This window comes from Salmo salar, chromosome ssa03 (assembly GCF_905237065.1).
Source record: "Salmo salar chromosome ssa03, Ssal_v3.1, whole genome shotgun sequence".
Taxonomy (NCBI): Eukaryota; Metazoa; Chordata; class Actinopteri; order Salmoniformes; family Salmonidae; genus Salmo; species Salmo salar.
The window spans coordinates 13105046-13119786 of NC_059444.1; the positions used below are offsets into that span (position 1 = coordinate 13105046).

At 40.8% G+C, this 14741-nt stretch overlaps 1 protein-coding gene across 1 annotated transcript in view; it reads left to right on the top strand.

Moving 5' to 3' along the window:
- The window catches only part of LOC106598841 (UDP-N-acetylglucosamine transporter-like), a 35666-nt gene extending 22331 nt beyond the window's left edge, over positions 1-13335 (top strand). Inside the window, exons 6-8 of the mRNA XM_045714506.1 lie at positions 130-248; positions 11493-11626; positions 11887-13335. Of these exons, the coding sequence (XP_045570462.1) occupies positions 130-248; positions 11493-11626; positions 11887-12013 (380 nt within the window). The 3' untranslated portion in view covers positions 12014-13335. The remainder of the gene's footprint in view (positions 1-129; positions 249-11492; positions 11627-11886) is intronic.
- Positions 13336-14741: the final 1406 nt, after the last annotated feature.

The window sequence follows — 14741 nt, forward strand, 5'->3', positions numbered from 1 at the left end:
TATTGAATACTGCATTGCTGAGGAAGAACTTGCAAGTAAGCATTTCACTGTACTGTTTACACCTGCTGTATCCTGTGCATGTGACAAATAAATGTTGATTTGACCTCTCTCTCTCCCTCCCTATCCTAGGTTTATTTGGCCTGGTGTTTGGTCTAATGGGAGTGTTTGTGTACGACGGAGAGAGAGTGAGGGAGTCCGGAGTGTTCCAAGGCTACAACCCACTCACCTGGACTGTTGTGGCCCTGCAGGTAATGTACATATGCTTATATGTTTTAACTCATGCCATACAAAACTATGAAATAACACATATGGAATCATGAAGTGACCAAAAAAGCGTTAAGCAAATCAAAATATATTTTAGATTCTTCAAAGTAGCCACCCTTTGCCTGATGACAGCTTTGCAAACTCTTGGCATTCTCTCAACCAGCTTCATGAGGTAGTCACCTGGAATGCATTTCAATTAACAGGTGTGTCTTGTTAAAAGTTAATTTGTGGAATGCCTTTCCTTCTTAATGTGTTTGAGCCAATCAGTTGTGTTGTGACAAGGTAGGGGTGGTATACAGAAGATAGCCCTATGTGGTAAAAGACCAAGTCCATATTAGGACAAGAACAGCTCAAATAAGCAGAGAGAAATGACAGTCCATCATTACTTTAAGACATGAAGGTCAGTCAACATGGAACATTTCAAGAACTTTTAATGTTTCTTCAAGTGCAGTCACAAAAACCATCAGGCGCTATGATGAAACTGACTCTCATGAGGACCGTCACAGGAAAGGAAGACCCAGAGTTACCTCTGCTGTAGAGGATGAGTTCATTAGAGTTAACTGCACCTCAGATTGCAACCCAAATTGATGCTTCACAGAGTTCAAGTAACAGACACATCTCAACATCAAATGTTCAGAGGAGACTGCGTGAATCAGGCCTTTATGGTCGAATTTCTCCAAAGAAACCACTACTAAAGGACATCAATAATAAGAAGAGACTTGCTTGGGCCAAGAAACACAACAATGGACATTAGACCGGTGGGTATTTGTCCTTTTGTCTGGAGTCCAAATTGGAGATTTTTGGTTCCAACCGCAGTGTCTTTGTGAGATGCAGAGTAAGTGAATGGATGATCTCCACATGTGTGGTTCCCACCGTGAAGCATGGAGGAGGAGGTGTGATGGTGTGGGGGTGCTTTGCTGGTGACACTGTCTGTGATTTATTTAGAATTCAAGGCACACTTAACCAGCACAGCTACCACAGCATTCTGCAGCGATACCCCATCCCATCTGGATTGGGCTTAGTGGGACTATCATTTGTTTTTCAACAGGACAATTACCCAAAACATACCTCCAGGCTGTGTAAGGGCTATTTGACCAAGAAGGGGAGTGTTGGTGCTGTATCAGATGACCTGGCCTCCACAATCACCCGACCTCAACCCAATAGAGATGGTTTGGGATGAGTTGGACCACAGAGTGAAGGAAAAGCAGCCAACAACTGCTCAGCATATGTGGGAACTCCTTCAAGAGTGTTGGAAAAGCATTCCAGGTGAAGCTGAAGCTGGTTGAGAGAATGCGAAAGATTGTGCAAAGCTGTCATCAAGGCAAAGGGTTGCTACTTTGAAGAATATAAAATATAAAATATATTCTGATTTGTTTAACACTTTTTTGGTTACTACATGATTCCATATGTGTTATTCCATAGTTTTGATGTCTTCACTATTATTCTGCAATGTAGAAAATAGTACAAATAAAGAAAAACCCTTGAATGAGTAGGATTGTCCAAACTTTTGACTGGTACTGTATATAAAGTGTAATATTTGGATTTAAAATCAAAATTGAATACATTTCTTAAAAAAAATAATAATAATAATTTTCCCCAATTTTTGATCTTGTCTCATCGCTGCAACTCCCTAACGGGCTCGGGAGAGGCAAAGGTGGAGTCATTCGTCCTCCGAACAATGACCCACCTAACCACGCTTAACCCGGAAGCCAGCCGCACCAATGTGTCGGAGGAAACATCGTTCAACTGGCGACCGGGGTCAGCCCACAGGCACCCAGCCCACCACAAGGAGTCGCTAGAGCGCCATGAGCCAAGTAAAGCCCCACCGGCCAGACCCTCCCCTATCCCGGACCAATTGTGCGCTGTCCTATGGGATTCCCAGCCACGGCCAGTTGTGACACAGCCCGGGAATGAACACGGGTCTGTAGTAACCCCTCCAGCAATGCGATGCAGTGCCTTAGACCGCTGCGCCGCTCAGGAGGACAAAATGTAATACATTTCAAGTCTATATCTGACATGGTACAAGTGTATTCTTTTTTTTAAAAGCCCATAACAATAGCTGTGGGAAGCAGGGGTGCTGAGGGTGCTGCAGCATCCCCTGAAAAATCAGAATTAAAACCAAATATTAATAAATAAAAAAATATGGGACTTTTTTTTCTCTCACAAAAGCAGTGCACTGGGCCTTTACTAGTCCTGCATTAGCTGACAGATATCCACCTAATTTCCAAATGCTTTTAAAACACAGAAGCCAAATTCAGAAACTATGGATACAACTTCCTCCATGCTCATGCATTATCATAATTCATCTACTCGCCATTAGAAATCCCTGAATTTAATAGCATGTTTCTGTTAGCTTATACATCATGTACTACCCCCCCTCCCCTGTTATTAATAATAATAATAATAATAATACGCATAACAATAACACTATATTTTAGTTCTCAGTGTTTAGTATGATTTTAGTGGCAAAGCAGAATAAGAAAATCCTGATATGAGGTAAACTCCCAGCAGAGCCCCAAGTCCAATGGGTTTATCCTCTGTTGTGTTGATGTTAATGTGTTGATGTTCTCCGTATCCATAGCCAGAATGATTTTGCAGTGCATGGTGATCTAACAGGTTTCCTGTTTCATTCATCAGAGGTGTAGGGAGGGGGAAGTCTGAGAATCCACAAAAATGTAATTATACAGATGATTACCAAAATATGCACACAACAGTATTGTTACCTTGGTTTTTGTGGTGAATGTGAATGAAAAATATATATTTTTTGATAATGGTTTTCATACACATACCTTGTCCATAATGTAGAGGCCTATGGGATATTCATTGAAGAGGTAAGGAAGGAGGATGGTAAATGTGATCTGCATAACATACCAATACAAATTCACGCACCTTTGTATGCCTTCTTGTCTGTATACCTGCAGCTGGTGCTCAGCTGGTGCTCTCGTGCATGCTTCAGTGTTGCTTGCCTCGAAGCGAGCATTTTATTTTGTATTTTTTTACCTTTATTTAACTAGGCAAGTCAGTTAAAAACAAATTCTTATTTTCAATAACCTAGGAACGGTGGGTTAACTGCCTTGTTCAGGGGCAGAACGACAGATTTGTACCTTGTCAGCTCGGGGATTTGAACTTGCAACCTTTCGGTTACTAGCGCAACGCTCTAACCACTAGGCATTTAGCTCGTCTGGTAGGCTCGTGTCACTGGGCAGCTCGTGTCTGGGTTTCCCTTTGTAGTCCGTAATAGTTTTCAAGCCCTGCCACATCCGACGAGCGTCAGAGCCGGTGTAGTAGAATTCAATCTTAATCCGGTATTTACGCTTTGCTTGTTTGATGGTTCATCAGAGGGCATAGCGGGATTTCTTATAAGCGTCCGGATTAGTCTCCCACTCCTTGAAAGCGGCAGCTCTAGCCTTTAGCTTAATGCGGATGTTGCCTGTAATCCATCGCTTCTAGTTGGGATATGTACGTACAGTCACTGTGGGTACGACGTCATTGATGCACTTATTGATGAAGCCGATGACTGAGGTGGTGTATTCCTCAACGCCATTGGATGAATCCCGGAACATATTCCATTCTGTGCTAGCAAAACAGTCCTGTAGTGTAGCATCCGCGTCATCTGACCACTTCCATATTGAGTGAGTCACTGGTACATCCTGCTTTAGTTTTTGCTTGTACGCAGGAATCAGGAGGATAGAATTGTGGTCAGATTTGCCAAATGGAGGGTGGGGGAGAGCTTTGTATGCATCTCTGTGTGTGGAGTAAAGGTGGTCTAGGATTTTTTTCCCCCTGGTTGCACATGTGATATGTTGGTAGAAATTTGGTAAAACTGATTTAAGTTTGCCTACATTAAAGTCCCCGGCCACTAGGAGCACCGCTTCTGGATGAACATTTTCTTCTTTGCTTATGGCCTTATAGAGTTGGTTGAGAGCGGTCTTAGTGCCAGCTTTGCTTTGTGGTGGTAAATAGACGGCTACGAATAATACAGATGAGAACTCTCTTGGTAGATAGTGTGGTCGATAGCTTATCGTAAGGTACTCTACCTCAGGCGAGCAATACCTCGAGACTTCTTTAATATTAGACATCACGCACCAGCTGTTATTGACAAAAAGGCACACACCCCCACCCCTCGTCTTACCAGAGGTAACGTCTCTGTTCTGCCGGTGCATGGAAAATCACGCTAGCTCTATATTGTCTGTTTCTTCGCTCAGCCACGTCTCGGTGAAACATAAGATGTTACAGTTTTTAATGTCCGATTGGTAGGATAATCTTAATAGTAGGATAATTTTATTTTGTAACGATTGCATGTTAGCAAGGAGAATGGAAGGCATTGGGAGTTCCCCTTTGGCTTCTCAGAAGAATCCCCGATCTGCGTCCCCTTTTCCGGCGTCTTTTCTTCATGCAAAAGGTGTGGATCTGGGCCTGTTTCAGTGAAAGCAGGATGTCCTTCTCGGACTCGTTAAAGGAAAAAGTTTCTTCCAGTCCGCGATGAGTAATCGCTTTTCTGATGTCCAGAAGTTATTTCCGGTCATAAGAGACGGTAGCAGCAACATTATTTACACAATAAGTTAAAAAATAAGTTACACAAAATGCAAAAAAAAATTACAAAATTGCACAATTGGTTGGGAGAATGTAAAACATCAGCCATGTTCTTCGGCGCCATCTTTTCAATACAGCTAGCCTACAACATATTGTTATATCCTACATATTCTTACCTCTTTGTTTATTGATATCCATTGAATTGTGTCCATTTTCTGTTTTAGAAAGAAACAAAAATGAAAAGATAGATGGTATCATCATAAAACAATATCAATGTAAATCATACATTACCTTAAATTGAGGAAATATTTACATTTTTCAGTTAAGTGCCTGTACCTGCTGTCCTTTCAAATTCAAATCCAAATGTTTCAGTTGGGCTGTTAGGTTCCTGCAAGAACCCCACCAACTAAGGAGGTTCCTTGATGATCCCCACCTCCTATGGGGTTCTTGGAATAACCTTTTGGGGGCCGTTTTCAGTGCCGAGAACCCTAAGGTTCTTCAAAGAACTTTGAGGATCTTAGAAGAACCCTTGGTTTTAGAGTGTAGTGTAGGCTACCTTTGATTTCTTTATATTACAAACTTTTTTTCCTTTGACTGGATGTATTCAGTGCAGTATTAACTCTAACTGTCAATCGTGTATGTAGGTGGCAGGGAAGTCAGGCGCAGGAGAAACCAAATTGGTTAATCTGGAGTATTTAATGAAAAAACAAACTCAAAACCAAAGTACAAAATAACAATGGGTAACATATACCCGTCGCACACCGATACAAATACACACGTAACATAACATCACAAAACAATCACCGACAAGGACATGAGGGGAAACAGAGGGTTAAATACACAACATGTAATTAATGGGATTGGAAACAGGTGTGTAGGAAGACAAGACAAGACCATTGGAAAATGAAAAACTGATCAATGATGGCTAGAAGACCGGTGACGTCGACCGCCGAGCACCACTCGAGCAAGGAGGGGCATCGACTAACATTGAGCTTATGAATAATGGTATAATAATAATGGTATAATATACGCTTCTAACTTAGGCTATAGGCTACATGTTGTCTTTATTGTTCTGTTGCGCAATTACACACTTGGCCTCCCCGCTGCCACGGCTATTCCTCTTAAATCTTGTGGAGTTTTAAGAGGAATTTTTGGCCCATTCCTCCTGACAGAGCTGGTGTAACTGAGCCAGGTTTGTAGGCCTCCTTGCTCGCACACGCTTTTTCAGTTCTGCCCAGAAATGTTCTATAGGATTGAGGTCAGGGCTTTGTGATGGCCACTCCAATACCTTGACTTTGTTGTCCTTAAGCCATTTTGCCACAACTTTGGAAGTATACTTGAGGTCATTGTCCATTTGGAAGACCCATTTGCGACCAAGCTTTAACTTCCTGACTGATGTCTTGACATGTTGCTTCAATATATCCACATAATTTTCCATCCTTCATGATGCCATCTATTTTGTGAAGTACACCAGTCCCTCCTGCAGCAAAGCACCCCCACAATATGATGCTGCCACCCCCATGCTTCACGGTTGGGATGGTGTTCTTCGGCTTGCAAGCCTCCCCCTTTTTCCTCCAAACATAATGATGGTCATTATAGCCAAACAGTTCTATTTTTGTTTCATCAGACCAGAGGACATTTCTCCAAAAAGTATGATCTTTGTTCCCATGTGAAGTTGCAAACTGTCTGGCTTTTTTTATGGCGGTTTTGGAGAAGTGTCTTCTTCCTTGCTGAGTGGCCTTTCAGGTTATGTCGATATTGTCACGCGGAATGACGCTGGAGAGACAAAGCAGGTACGGGGAGTAAACATTTAATAAACAACTGACATAGACAAGACAGGAACAGCGTCAGAAACAAATACAAAGACAAAAACAATACAACGCAGCAGCAGGGTACAGAGCTGGGGAACTGACAATTATAGGGGAGGAAATAAACAGGTGATGAATGAGTCCAGGTGAGTCCAATATCTCTGATGCAAGTGAGGGAGGGAGGGCAGGTGTGAGTAATGGATGGTAGGAGCGTGTAATGCAGGGTAATCTGGCGCCCCCAAGCGCCAGAGGAAGGGAAGAGCGGGAGCAGACGTGACAGATATAGGACTCATTTTACTGTGGATATAGATCCTACCTGTTTCCTCCAGCATCTTCATAAGGTCCTTTGCTGTTGTTCTGGGATTGATTTGCACTTTTTGCACCAAAGTACGTTCATCTCTATGAGACCGAATGTGTCTCCTGCCCTGAGCGGTATGACGGCTGCGTGGTCCCATGGTGTTTATACTTGCGTACTATTGTTTGTACAGATGAACGTGGAACCTTCAGGGGTTTGGAAATTGCTCCCAAGGATGAACCAGACTTGTGGAGGTCTACAATTCTTTTCTGAGGTCTTGGCTAATTTCTTTTGATTTTCCCATGATGTCAAGCAAAGAGGCACTGAGTTTGAAGGTAGGCCTTGAAATACATCCACAGATACACCTCCAATTGACTCAAATGATGTCAATTAGCCTATCAGAAGCTTCTAAAGCCATGCCATAATTTTATGGAATTTTCCAAGCTGTTTAAAGGCACAGTGAACTTAGTGTATATAAACTTCTGACCCACTGGAATTGTGGTACAGTGAATTATAAGTGAAATGATCTGTCTGTAAACAATTGTTGGAAAAATGACTTGTGTCATGCACAACGTAGATGTCCTAACCGACTTGCCAAAACTATAGTTTGTTAACAAGAAATTTGTGGAGTGGTTGAAAAATGAGTTTTAATGACTCCAACCTAAGTGTAGGTAAACTTCCGACTTCAACTGTACATTGAAGTAGCCTATTATCTGCAGTGGTCACTATGACAATGAAAACACCATGAAAACACTGAATGGTCACTCTGAACCAGTAGCCTATCTGTGCATTAGAGACCTCATAAACAATGTTCCCTCTAAACTGTGCAGGTGCACACACAGAATAAATATTAGCCTGTGCAGAGAAGCATGAGATTGAACTTCACAGCTTTCCCCTTTAGTTAACACTGTCAACGTTTCAATCTACTGTGGGAATTGCCAATGTTAGCCACTTTCACTGAAACATACCGAAACAAAACAAACTGTGCACATGATTTTCTTGTAGACAGAACGCACTGGAGTAGGATTCTATTGCATTGAAACTAACTACTCAGCCCCTACTCTACAGACCAGTGCAGCAAAACCAATCAGAGCCAAATAGACCATTGCCATTTATGGATCTGTGCCATTTTCTTTGAACTAGACAGTGTTTACCGCATGAGTGGTTGCGAGTAGATGCACAAGATCAAAGCAAGAACTGCATGTAGTCATGTGTGCACATTTGTTCATATTCTTTGCTAGTAAGTGAGTTATTAGCCCAGTTATAGCTCATTTCTAGTCAGCAATGGGGGAGTGGCTGCTTCCTACAGGAGAACAAAATGTGTGCATTTCTAGCCATCTTTGAAAAGTGAGCCAGGGAAAAAAAATCTGTCTTAAAGGGGCCGTGTTGTATTTTGAAACAGGCTTGAATAATTTAAGTAGCCAATAGGCATTATTTGCCTGATTTTCTGTAATAATGGTATGGAAATAAGAATGAATTTCATTTTGTAAAGTGATTTCTTGCATCAAAACACCACATTGTTAGTCACCTTGTCTGAAGGACAAGTGGATAAACAAGTTAATGTCTGTCACGTTCTCTATCTTCAAATTCCCTGTCATATATGAGCCAAGGCGCAGCGTGCCGGTAATTCCACATCTTTATTTGAAGAAAACCGAACCAAAACAATAAACAGGTAAACAGCAAGAAACGTAATGCAACTGTGGCGTATACACACAGAAATAATAATAACCCACAAACACAGGTGGGGAAAAGGCTGCCTAAGTATGATTCCCAATCAGAGACAACGAATGACAACCTCTGATTGGAAACCATACTCGGCCAATAAAGAAAAAACAACATAGACATACAACACATAGAATGCCTACCCCATGTCACACCCTGACCTAACCAAACAGAGAAAAACGACTCTCTCAGGTCAGGGCGTGACAATGTCAAACCCTGCATATTTTTTCCAAAAGTCTCACGGAATGTAGGCCGACATTGAACACCACATATTGGCTGAAAAATAGAACATCTATTTCCATGTTAAAATGTTATGGGATGCATTTTCTCCATTGTTTTTGATGGTAGGTCACTCTGGTAGTCCTACATTATGGTAGTCTGGTTGTCCTACATTACATAAAATTGCCACAGTAGCCTACTTGGCCACTGTTATAACTGTAACTTAAAGCGGCTACAGCCTCAGTGTTCACAGTAAGCATGCACCAGAAGTTGCACAGAATTTTCACATCGTTCAAGTTTGCATTCAGCAGACCCTACATTTGCTCAGTGCCGAAATAAATGAGGGGGAACATTACTCATGAATGGTCATGTGTCACTACCTTATTACTAGGCAGCCTGCAGTAGGATGCTTTAATCAGTTGATTGACAGGTGTAGGACTGTAGAACTTTCCTCTAGTGTGGATGCTCACCAAAATGTTATAGTTATGTTGCCTATAGTTTATAATTCTAGTTATTGTTAGACTTATTGGCTTGGTGGACGGCCCGGGCCTGAGTTAACCTCTACCACAACACAACTAACGTTATTATCACAACAGAACTAGCCTACTAGTATGTCTAACTAACGTTATTATCACAACAGAACTACTAGTAGGTCTAACTAACGTTATTATCACAACAGAACTACTAGTAGGTCTAACTAACGTTATTATCACAACAGAACTACTAGTAGGTCTAACTAACGTTATTATCACAACAGAACTACTAGTAGGTCTAACTAACGTTATTATCACAACAGAACTACTAGTAGGTCTAACTAACGTTATTATCACAACAGAACTACTAGTAGGTCTAACTAACGTTATTATCACAACAGAACTACTAGTAGGTCTAACTAACGTTATTATCACAACAGAACTACTAGTAGGTCTAACTAACGTTATTATCACAACAGAACTACTAGTAGGTCTAACTAACGTTATTATCACAACATAACTAGCCTACTAGTATGTCTAACTAACGTTATTATCACAACATAACTAGCCTACTAGTATGTCTAACTAACGTTATTATCACAACAGAACTACTAGTAGGTCTAACTAACGTTATTATCACAACAGAACTACTAGTAGGTCTAACTAACGTTATTATCACAACAGAACTAGCCTACTAGTATGTCTAACTAACGTTATTATCACAACAGAACTACTAGTATGTCTAACTAACGTTATTATCACAACAGAACTACTAGTAGGTCTAACTAACGTTATTATCACAACAGAACTACTAGTAGGTCTAACTAACGTTATTATCACAACAGAACTAGCCTATTAGTAGGTCTAGCTAACGATATTATCACAACATAACTAGCCTACTAGTATGTCTAACTAACGTTATTATCACAACAGAACTACTAGTAGGTCTAACTAACGTTATTATCACAACAGAACTAGCGTACTAGTAGGTCTAACTAACGTTATTATCACAACAGAACTAGCCTACTAGTATGTCTAACTAACGTTATTATCACAACAGAACTACTAGTAGGTCTAACTAACGTTATTATCACAACAGAACTACTAGTAGGTCTAACTAACGTTATTATCACAACAGAACTACTAGTAGGTCTAACTAACATTATTATCGCAACAGAACTACTAGTAGGTCTAACTAACGTTATTATCACAACAGAACTACTAGTAGGTCTAGCTAACGTTATTATCACAACAGAACTACTAGTAGGTCTAACTAACGTTATTATCACAACAGAACTACTAGTAGGTCTAACTAACGTTATTATCACAACAGAACTAGCCTACTAGTAGGTCTAACTAACGTTATTATCACAACAGAACTAGCGTACTAGTATGTCTAACTAACGTTATTATCACAACAGAACTACTAGTAGGTCTAACTAACGTTATTATCACAACAGAACTACTAGTATGTCTAACTAACGTTATTATCACAACAGAACTACTAGTAGGTCTAGCTAGCATTATTATCGCAACAGAACTACTAGTAGGTCTAACTAACGTTATTATCACAACAGAACTACTAGTAGGTCTAGCTAACGTTATTATCACAACAGAACTACTAGTAGGTCTAACTAACATTATTATCACAACAGAACTACTAGTAGGTCTAACTAACGTTATTATCACAACAGAACTACTAGTAGGTCTAGCTAACGTTATTATCACAACAGAACTAGCCTACTAGTAGGTTTACTTAACGTTATTATCACAACAGAACTACTAGTAGGTCTAACTAACGTTATTATCACAACAGAACTACTAGTAGGTCTAACTAACGTTATTATCACAACAGAACTACTAGTAGGTCTAGCTAGCATTAGCGAACTTGAATTAAATAAATATACAATTACACTTACACTTGTATACTTGATTTGTATACTCTATAAATTGACTCCTTCAAATAATTTACTCTGACAAGTTTGCCACCCTCACTCTGCACTTCAATTGTTTGGCTGTGTCCATAGCAACGTTCAAAAATGAGGTGTACCCCCCTGTGTGTGAGGTGTATACTTTTGTTTCAAAGTAGATTTGTTTAAGGCTACCAAGAAACACTGATTTAGCCCACTGCAGTAAAGGGTTAAATACATGTCCTCTCTGTGTTGCTTGTGTTTCCAGGCTCTGGGCGGGTTGGTCATAGCAGCAGTCATTAAGTATGCAGACAACATCCTGAAGGGGTTTTCCACCTCACTCTCCATCATCCTGTCAACACTCATATCCTACTTCTGTTTGGAGGACTTCAACCCCACCAGGTACACATACGCACACACACACTTTGATAAATCATCTGGCCAGGTCCATTTTGGATAAAAGGTTCTTTATCTCAACAGATTTCCTGATAAAATACAGAAGGGAATACAAAAAGAGAGCTGAATTAATATGAGAATGCCCTGAATATAAATGTTCTGTCTATAACTCTAACAACCTCTGATCTCTCTCTCTCTATCTCTCTCTCTCTCTCTCTCTCTCTTTGTGTCTCTCTTTCTCTGTCTCTCTCTCCCTCTCCCCCTAGTGTGTTCTTCCTAGGAGCAGTGCTGGTCATTGCTGCCACCTTCCTGTATGGCTATGAGGCTGAGGCCTGCCACCAGCCACAGCAGAGTCTAGATTGGAGACCCACCACCAGCCATAGCAGAGTCTAGACTGGAGACCCACCACCAGCCATAGCAGAGTCTAGACTGGAGACCCACCACCAGCCATAGCAGAGTCTAGACTGGAGACCCACCACCAGCCATAGCAGAGTCTAGAGTCGACACCCACCACCAGCCATAGCAGAGTCTAGACTGGAGACCCACCACCAGCCATAGCAGAGTCTAGATTGGAGACCCACCACCAGCCATAGCAGAGTCTAGACTGGAGACCCACCACCAGCCATAGCAGAGTCTAGATTGGAGACCCACCACCAGCCATAGCAGAGTCTAGATTGGAGACCCACCACCAGCCATAGCAGAGTCTAGATTGGAGACCCACCACCACAGCCCTTGAACCCCAAAGAAGAGACACACAGGGAAAGAGGGCAAGATGGAGAGAGGAATAGGTTGCTGAGGAGGACGAGGTTCACTTACTCAGGAGGAGCACAACTTCTGGATAAAGAGTGTAGACAGAAGTAGCCCTGCGATGTTTAGCGCACACAATAGATAGGAGTCGCCTGAAACGGAATGACTGAGACCGCCAACACAGACTGGGTTTTGTTTGTCCAATCAAGATGGAGGGCAACATCCGACAATGACTATTTAGCATTTACTAAGCTTTTTATTGAAATTCAAAGTGATTTATGTTGCATGGGGGTAAAAATGGTACAATGCTCTCACCATAGTGACTCCATCAAGTTTGACTCGAACAGGCTCATGAATGTGAATTCTTCACAGTTAACACACACACACACACACACACACACACACACACACACACACACACACACACACACACACACACACACACACACACACACACACACCCTTACAGGCCCATTCATGGAGCTGAAGCTGTTGCCTATGAAGGGTTATGCTCACCTTTGATCTTTCATCTGTGATCATGGAGCCAAACTCACCAAATCATGGAATCATGGGAAAACAGGGACGTTACAGGTATCAACAAAAATGTATTTATGAATCCAAGAATTCACTGACAACGTTAGTTTGAGATAAATATTTGATTTTTATATATTTTATCATGTATTTATGTATTTGGGGAATAAGGGAGTAGGGGAAAGACAGTTTGTAGTATGAATGTATTTTGGGGTACTGACGGTCAATAAGACCAAGGGCATTCAAATGAATTGAATGCCTCACATGTTACAAAGCCCCTCCTCATTTGTTTTTGAGTGCCAGCTCTACCTAGTGGGAGTGTTGGGCCATAGCACATTTACTGCAGAGGGGAGGGGTTGAGACGAATGACTAAAGATGCTGGATGTCTTTTTATTGGGGACAAGGAGGAAAAGGATTAAAGGAAGGAATGCTTTGAACTTGCTGATCATTTCCGGACATTCAGATCCAAAGAATTGCACATCCAGTTGCTGATGTTTGTATGCAAAAATTGCCTTTCATGCAACAACAGAAATTAATAATTAGTGATCAAATGTGAAATATGGGTCTAAACAGATGTTTTGTATTGAAAAAGCCAGTTGTATGTATGTATGTATGTATGTATGTATGTATGTATGTATGTATGTATGTATGTATGTATGTATGTATGTATGTATGTATGTATGTATGTATGTCTGTATGTATGTATGTATGTATGTATGTATGTATGTATGTATGCATGTATGCATGTGTGCATGTATGTATGTATGTATGTATGTGTGTTGTTTCATCTAGGCATGAAATCACAAAGCAGGATTTATTGATGAGCAAAGAGGTAATAAATTGTGTGATGTTTCACAACAACTGGGTCATATTGGGCACCAAACGGAACAAAACAGGCTAAAGACAGGGTGTGACTGCCCGAATTTTTGTGTTGCAAAGCATCCTGCTACGTTGTGCCCTAATGAAGGCGACCCTGGTTCCTGCTTCCTATGGTGTCGAGTTTAGACAAACCAAAACAGTCTCTATAACAACAGATCACTGAATATGTTTGGTGCCTAGTCAGAGGTGCATAAGCTGTGTTCATATATAATCTATTTTAATTTATTTGAGTATCTAACATGGAAAGAGCTTCCATCTTACCCAAGAATGACAATTGTGAATGTGGCTGGAAAAAGATTCAGTTTAATCAATGAACGGCAGCCATTTTGGGGAAATGACGAAAGCCATCATTGTGAAAAATAACTCCACCCTGTGTTTCCTAATCATTTATCCACCTACAGTACCAGTCAAAAGTTTGGACACACCTACTCATTCAAGGGTTTTTCTTTATTTTACTATTTTCTACATTGTAGAATAATAGTGAAGACATCAAAACTATGAAATAACACATATGGAATCATGTAGTTAGTAAAAACGTGTGATACAAATCAAAATATATTTTATATTCTTCAAAGTAGCCACCCTTTGCCTTGATGACAGCTTTGCACACTCTTGGCATTCTGTCAACCAGCTTCATGAGGTAGTCACCTGGAATGCATTTCAATTAACAGGTGTGCCTTGTTAATAGTTAATTTGTGGAATTTCTTTCCTTCTTAATGCGTTTAAGCCAATCAGTTGTGTTGTGACAAGGTAGGGGTGGTATACAGAAGATAGCCCTATTTGGCAAAATACCAAGTCCATATTATGGCAAGAACAACTCAAATAAGCAAAGAGAAATGACAGTCCATCATTACTTTAAGACATGAAGGTCAGTCAATACGGAAAATATCAAGAACTTTGAAAGTTTATTCAAGTGCAGTCACAAAAACCATCAGGCGCTATGATGAAACTGGCTCTCATGAGG